General features: G+C 47.9%; 1 protein-coding gene across 1 annotated transcript; it reads left to right on the forward strand.

The window, feature by feature from the left end:
* The first annotated feature begins 814 nt into the window (after window positions 1-814).
* Window positions 815-7,502, forward strand: TAGLN (transgelin). Its single transcript, XM_044669594.1, has 5 exons — window positions 815-907; window positions 5,765-5,956; window positions 6,085-6,262; window positions 6,545-6,647; window positions 7,015-7,502. The coding sequence occupies exons 2-5, from the start codon at window positions 5,777-5,779 to the stop codon at window positions 7,157-7,159; spliced, it is 606 nt and encodes a 201-aa protein (XP_044525529.1). The 5' UTR covers window positions 815-907; window positions 5,765-5,776; the 3' UTR covers window positions 7,160-7,502.
* The last annotated feature ends 222 nt before the right edge of the window (window positions 7,503-7,724 follow it).

Consider the following 7,724-nt stretch of genomic DNA (forward strand, 5'->3'; position numbering starts at 1 on the left):
GTTGGAGACTTGGAGAAAATAGTGGTGGATCTTTCTATGGAATGAGGTTCCTTGTATGTCTTGGATGGAAGAGTGGGCAGATGTGTATGGGAGAGTTATGGGTGCAACTTCATGACTCCCTCCAAGGACAGGAGTCTCAGGGGAGGACCTCACAACCTCTTCAGCATGGGCAGGGTGTCCCCCTAAATCCCATGCCCCCAGCCATTTCCATATGGAGGGGATATCTCCAAAGGAGAATGGGACAGCCCTGATACCCACCCATCCTAACTCCTAAACTCCACTGCCTAGGACTTTGCCAGCTCTTCTCAGCTAGGGCAGATTCTAATCCCCTTTCCCTAAACAGAAGTAAAAGAGCCCAGGGGCAGGGGATAGTCCTGGCCCAAGTACCAAGAGGAAGTTATCCCACTAACCTCCGATTTCTTGGCTATCTCTCCCTCCCCCCCCCCCTCAATGCCATGGAGACAGCAGGGAAAGCAGAAAGAGTTGGGGGAGGTGGCCCCATCCTCCAGAGAAAGGGGAAGCCTGCAGAGTCTGTCTATAAAAGGCTTTTCCCGGCTCTCTGTCATCACCCCTGGCTCCGCCTCCGCCCAGCTCCATCTCTCAAGCATGCAGGGAATGTCTCAGGCAGCCCCCCGGCAGATTGCTCTGTCTTGGTGTCTTTCCCCAAATATGGAGCCTGTGTGAAGAGTCACCGGGGGTGTGGGGAAGGGGCTGGTTTTCTCCCAGCAGGGAAGAGGGCTGAGGGGCGGGCTGTCTGGGGGTGGGGTGGAGGTTGCAGGGGGGGAGAGGATTGACATCATTGGGCCGCCACCAACCCTTTAAACCCCCCAGCCCAGCCAGCGCCCTGTCCTGTCTGTCGGTGTCCCAGGCACAGAAAACTTGCTTCATTGAGCTCTGAGAAATCCTAGTAAGTGTTTTTATCCTTGGGATGGAGGGAGCTGGGCCTAGCCCAGAAAAGGGCATATGGCAGGGGAGACAGAGTGAAGAGGAAGATGGATGAAGCTTGATCTAGGCAGCAGATGGCTATTGTCAGGGTTTCCTCGAGGTCATTTCCTCCATCCCTCTGCTGTGGGAAAGGACCAAACACCTCTAGATAGGAGAGTCTAGATAGAATGTCTCATAAAAAAAAAAAAAGTCCAGGGAATGAGATACCGCTCTCTTGACAGATATTGGCATAATGGATGGAGTGGGAGACCTCGAAAGCATCTTGTATCCCCCCACCTCTGTGGGAATGTTCCAGTCCTTAGCTCTAAAAGCCCATGGAGCTGGTCCATGGCATATGGGCGGGCTCTCATCAAAGTTCCAGGGGTGAATTAGCTAGTTAAGGTGAACCCCAGGGAACCGGGGCAGAGATGAGGATCCGTTTTGGACCACAATTATGGAGTGGTGGGGACAAGAGTGTGATTGTGACTGATGCTATTTCTGACTGGTGCCATGGCAGTGGAAAGAGCAAGAGGATGAATGGGTGTGTGATTTCCTGAGAATGAGGGAGCAAGTGTCTGGGAGTAGGTGTCTGGGTGAGTCCGTGTGTACAGAAAAGTTTAGGGTATAGGCACTGGGATTAGAATATGGGAGAATGTGTGGATGGTCATATTCCTGGTCATTTTTGGAGGTGAGCAATGTGGCCAGGTGCAGTTCTGGGTAGGAGGGACCTATCTGGAGCATCCGAGACTCTAAGCCAGCTCCACCTTGGATTGTGGTCCGGGGACTCCATCTGCCCCACCGCCCAGAGCAGGAGGGATTTCAGAACTTTACACACCCAGTCTTCTGGAGGTGGGAGGTGGAGGGAACTGAGATGGGTTGGGCGGGACCTGCCTGGAAGGGGCATTGAGTTGCTTGGCTGAATTGGACTGGAACCAGCATCCCAAAGTCCTGCTTTCTCCCTCTAGTGGTAACTATGGAAAAGGTATTGGCAAGGATTCTCACAGAGATTCAGCTGTGTGTGGTCTGGCCACTCCTCATTATCCTCTGGATCCAGAGATGCTTGCCTATATCACTATACTCCAGACATAGCTATCTGCACTACTGTCTGCTGGATACAGATGTGCTCATGTCACTAGGTTAAGACTTTATTTATTGTCCATGAAATACTAGAGTAGACCAGTGACTTCTTCTATGAGGCTCCCGATGGACCAAGGAGAAATACTCTTCCTCTCCCTACTCTCATCTGGGGCGACCTGGTCTCTTCTCAATTTCTTAGACCAATATAAGGGAATATAAACTGAAGAGATTTATCCAGTGAAGAGTGGGGAAGCAAATGGAGACACTCCTGCCCATTGGCTACTAGGTCCTCCCCTGGCCTTTTTCAAATGTTCAGAAATAAAATTAGAAGCAAACCTAGATCAGTCATATAGGCAAACACAGGCTACCTGGATTTCTCCTCTGGAAGAACAGATGTCACAGGAATTTCTTGGGAATCTACATCCACACTCTCCATAGAGAAGGAAGGAAGCAAAGCAGAAATTGGGAAAGGAGACAAGTGTTAGACATTTCCTTCCTCTACCCTTTCCCTTGTTTCCTCTTGTCCCTATTTTTGTTTATAGCTTTACAGGTGTATGCATTGCCAGGCATGACTTACTGAGGTACTAGTCTGCTGGGTCTGTTTCCTAGGCCCCCCTTATTAGACAGCAGACTCCTGAAGGATTGAGGCCATCCTTTCTTTTGTATTTCCTCTCCCTTAAGGACTGGGTATACCTTGCAGGAGGTATGATCTAATCAGTGTGCACTAAAGGCATAAGGAGCATTGTGGAAAGAGCAGGAGAAAGGCTGATTTGGAGCTGAGCTTATGATAGAGGGGGAAATTTTTGGTTTGAATGTGGGAGAAAGGAAAATAAAAGTGTTAAGTGCCAACGTTTTATGAACACTCCTTATTCCAAGTGAATGAATTTTGATAAAGCTACTTAATCCCTGAGGACTTGGGTACTAACCTTCCATCTTAGAACCAGACCTGTATTGGTTCTGAGGAAGAAGAGTAGTAAGAACTAGACAATAGGGCTTAAGTGACTTGCCCAGGGTCATACTTCAGCTAAGAAGTGTCGGAGGTCAGATCTGAACCCAGGAACTGCCTGGTTCTTAATCCTCTGAGCCACTTAGCTGCCCCCAGGGGCTAGACTTCCTACTAAGCACACACTATATACAGGTGCCAGAAGTTAATAAGGGAAGAGGAAGGAGCTAGATCTGGAACATAAATTCTGATTTCTAGCTTTTGACGCTAGCTCCATCTTACCTCTTGATTTCTTGTTCTCTATTTAGGAATTGGGTGGGGAGGTAGGGGCTAGTGCTAGAAAAAGGAATGGTATTGCTACCCTGATTGGTTCTAGTGGGAGGGAAAGAGGTAAGTAGTTCTGTCTGCTTTTCAGATTCACTGATATCAGTGGGGTTCTAGGTACTGGTATTGGTGGAATGTCTTTATAGAAGTAAAGGTGAGTATTCTCCCAGTCTCCATAGAATCATTGCATTTTGGAGCTGGAAGTGCCTTAGTTATCAACTAGACAACTTTTCTATTTTACAGAAGAGAAAACTGGGACCCAGAGAAACAGCCAGGATATGAGTCAAGAGATTTAGGTCTTGTACCAACTATACCACTTTTGAGCTGTGTGATTTTAGGCATGACACTCTTGATATGTTTCATGAGTAAAAAGCAGCTCCTATGATCCCATAATTAAACTTCTAGCTTTCTGATTCTCAATCTAATGCCTTTTATATTTCAACCTTTTGTGTCTTGTTTGGTGATATCTATAAGGCAGCTAGAAACCAGAGTTTGAGGCTGGAGGAAGAGGAAGAAAACCTTGTACGCTGCTACTTTACATTTTCTACTTTTTGTTATTCCCTTTTCCTGCCAAATACAGGGAGAGGCTGAACACCTAAAGGTAGCCTGACTAGCTGAGTCTCACGGCTGAGTTAGCATTCTGCTGGGTTCTGGCCCCCACAAGGGGTGGAAGTATTAGACAGGCAGAAAGATGATGCCTATGTGTGTACATCCAATTATTGTCTCTGTTTTATCCCACCTGCCTTCATTATCATTCATTCTTATCACCAGGCTGAGTCAGGCTTGACTTCACAGGATTACAGTTTTATAGGAGGAAGGAACCTGAGGTCATCAAAATCATTTGACAGATAAGAAAACTGAGGCCTAGAGAAGTGATAGGAATTAAAAAGTTAAGTGGTCAAAATGGATGCAAACCCAAACTCCCAATCTACTACTGACACCCTCTTCAGAGAGATAACTAAGCATGTGGTGATACCTGTTATATCCCCCTGTCATACATGCCCTCTTTCAACCAAAAAAAAACAAAAACAAAAAAATGATTACATATATTCCTTCTACTCTCATCCAGGTTCAGTTTCTTGTCTCTTCCTCCCCACCATACCAACATCCCTGCCTTCCAATGGCCAGGTCTCTGCCTCTCACCCTGAGCCCAGGCCTTTTCCATTTCTGGTGTCATCCTGAGCTCCCCAGGAAAAGTGTGGAAGGCAGTAGTCTGAAGATGGAGGAAATAGGGACAAGGGCCCATGTTATGGGCAGATTATTCCCCTACAGTCCCTAGGAAGGTTCTGGTTTCTAGGCTGCTGTGGCTATAGCACTGTGACCCCTGAGGAGTGGAGGTGAGGATTTGAGAAAGGGGTCTATGAGGCAGGGCAAGATTCCAGTTCAGGATGGTCACTTCCTATCAATTTTGCAAAAGAGGTGCCATAGTCCAGGAAGTTGGCTGCCTTAATTTTACCTAAATTAGCTTCCAGCCTGGGTTGGGGCAGTGCCTGAGCCTCTGTTATCTGTCATGGGGGGATGGTAGAAAGAACTGGGGGGAGGCCTGGAGTCTTTGCTCTTGCCCCGGTCAAACCTGACTTCCTCTTGAGGCCCCCAAGGAACAGGGAAAGGCCTTGAAAAATGAAATCTGCTTCAGTTGGGGAGAGCTAGGGAAATGATGGTCAGTGGTAAGAGGACCAATATGAGAACTGGTAGACAGGGCCAATGCCAGATTATCCAATAAGCAGAATAAACATATGCCTAAAAATCCACAAGGTTAATAGAAATCAAGCTAGTCTTCCTTCCTTGCTCTCCTCCCAGTTAGAAGAAAAAAAAAATCCCTTTTATAGCCTGAGGGCTCTGGGACTGGAATGTGGGAACCAGAGCACCAGATCCTTCTTCAGTCCTAGAGCTGGGACCCACTCACTTGGGGCAAAGCTGGGAGACATATTCCTCAGCAATACTCATAAAACCCTGTGCTAGAAAGGAAGTAGGGAACAGTATAAAATAGAGGAAGGATTGTTGCATTTGGTGTCCAAGGATCTGGGTTTGAATCCTAGCTATCGTACTGTCTCCCTGTGTAACTCACATGGGACAAATCCATTTCCTCCTCATTGGGCCTCAGTTCCCTCATTTATAAAACAAGAGGGTTAGAATAGTCTCTGAGGCCTCTTTTGGCTCAAAATTTATACCCACAATTTCTTGCCCCAGAAGAGACCCTTCTACTGTGAGGTCCTGGGCAAGTCACTTAACCCCCATTGCCTGGCTCTTACCACTTTTCCTACCTTAGAAATTGATTTTAAGAGAAGGTTAGAGATTTTTTTAAAAAGATATTTCTGTTAGTTTTCTGGGAAGCTGAGAGGGCCACTCATCTTGCTTGACCTTACCCATTAGTTGGAAAGGTTGGGAGAGTACCAAGGATATGCTACTGCCTGGGGACTTTACCCAGAACCAGGTGAGTAACTAAGAAAGGAGCAGATATATCCACTCATCCTTCACCTTCCTTTTTGGCCCTAGCTCTCACCCAGTATGGCAAACAAAGGCCCCTCCTATGGCATGAGCCGGGAAGTGCAGTCTAAGATTGAGAAGAAATATGATGATGAGCTAGAGGAACGACTGGTGGAATGGATTATTGTGCAGTGTGGATCCGATGTGGGCCGTCCTGACCGAGGGAGACTGGGCTTCCAAGTGTGGCTGAAGAATGGTGTGGTAAGTGTCACTCCTAATCAGGATGGACTGGGCAGCTTTGTGAACACTAGAATTTGGGGGTGTTGAACCTGGGGCTAGGCATGGGGAGTGCTGAATTTGGGTGCTGAACTGTATCCTATGCTGGGCAGATCCTGAGCAAGCTAGTGAACAGCCTGCACCCTGAGAGTTCCAAGCCAGTGAAGGTACCAGAGAACCCACCCACCATGGTCTTCAAGCAGATGGAACAAGTTGCTCAGTTCCTGAAGGCAGCTGAAGATTATGGGGTCACCAAGACTGACATGTTCCAGACTGTTGACCTCTTTGAAGGTATGGAGAAGAAAGGGATAAATTGTATAGATGGAGAGGTGGAAGGCTGGGGCCTTGGCATGGAAAAAAGAAAGGAAAATAACAAAGTAGATGGCAATGCTGCAATCTTGAAGAAAAAGGAAGCATTTTCCAGTTGTATATATAGCACCAAGGAAGACTGAACAAAATCAAGGAAAGTTGTCTGTAAGACCCAATGGGACAATGTTGACTCACCCTTGCCCCCACTTTGGTTGTTTGTGTTAGGGTCTTGATAAATTACCCCTTTCCTCTTCCTTCCCTCAGGTAAAGACATGGCAGCTGTGCAGAGAACTCTGATGGCACTAGGAAGTCTGGCAGTGACCAAGAATGATGGCCATTACCGTGGAGATCCCAACTGGTTCATGAAGTATGTCATTTCCTCAGCTAGCTCTGTGTACTACAGAGTCCATGGCAGATGGGGATGGGATATATTAACCAGTTGGGGAAGGAGCAGAAGGTGAAGGGACTTAGCAGAGACCAAGGGATTGAATGTGGGACTAAAGCAGAGAAAGGATAGGAACTAGTCTCATCTGCTCCACAGCCACATCAACCACCTCCTTTATTAGTTATGGGCTGCTCTTTGTCTTGGGTAAAGAAAAGACCAAGGAAGAAAGGGATGGAAATGGGAGGGAAGATGGTCATGGAAACTGATGAACAGAAGAATTGCGGGGAGGTGTGAATAGATGGGGAAGACCATAGATCCAAGTTCTTTGACTCTATCCTTCTGTCCCCAGGAAAGCCCAGGAGCACAAGAGGGAGTTCACAGATAGCCAGCTCCAAGAAGGCAAGCACGTCATTGGCCTACAGATGGGCAGCAACAGGGGAGCCTCCCAGGCTGGCATGACAGGCTATGGGCGGCCCCGGCAGATCATCAGTTAGAGGGCTAGGGGACCAGCCCCCTCCCTGCCCCTTTCCCTGAATCCTTGGCCGCAGCAATCCTGGCTTGCCTGCCTTGCCCCACACCCTGTGCAGTTCCAGCCTTGGCCAAGCTTTGAGGCCCCTCTCCCTCTTAAGGGCAGCTCTCTCTCCACCCCAAAGCATCTTTCCCTGGCCAAACTCAAATCCTGTTCCTTATCTCTACGACCAACTTCTACCACTTCCCCCAATCTTGAGGGGAAGGCTGGGTTGGGGACAAGTCACTACTCACCCCTCTCCCCAATTTTGTACATTGGTATTTTGGGAGTTAAAATTTAGGGGAAAATATATTGTCAATCTTTTCTCATACCTGGCTAACAGAGTCTTGATTTGTGGCAAGCTCTTACTTAGGTGGTGCCCTGGGGGAGAAAGGGACTACGATGTGCCTCTCATCTTATCCCTGACAGGGAAAGACACACTGAGATCCCATCCTGCCAACTCTAGGATGAAACAGAGACAAGGGCCTGCTGGAAGGGTTAGAAAGTGTAGAGAGGATGGGGGTGGGCAGGAGGGGTGAGCTTGCTTTTGG

The sequence above is a fragment of the Gracilinanus agilis genome, chromosome 3 (genome assembly GCF_016433145.1).
Source record: "Gracilinanus agilis isolate LMUSP501 chromosome 3, AgileGrace, whole genome shotgun sequence".
Lineage (NCBI taxonomy): Eukaryota > Metazoa > Chordata > Mammalia > Didelphimorphia > Didelphidae > Gracilinanus > Gracilinanus agilis.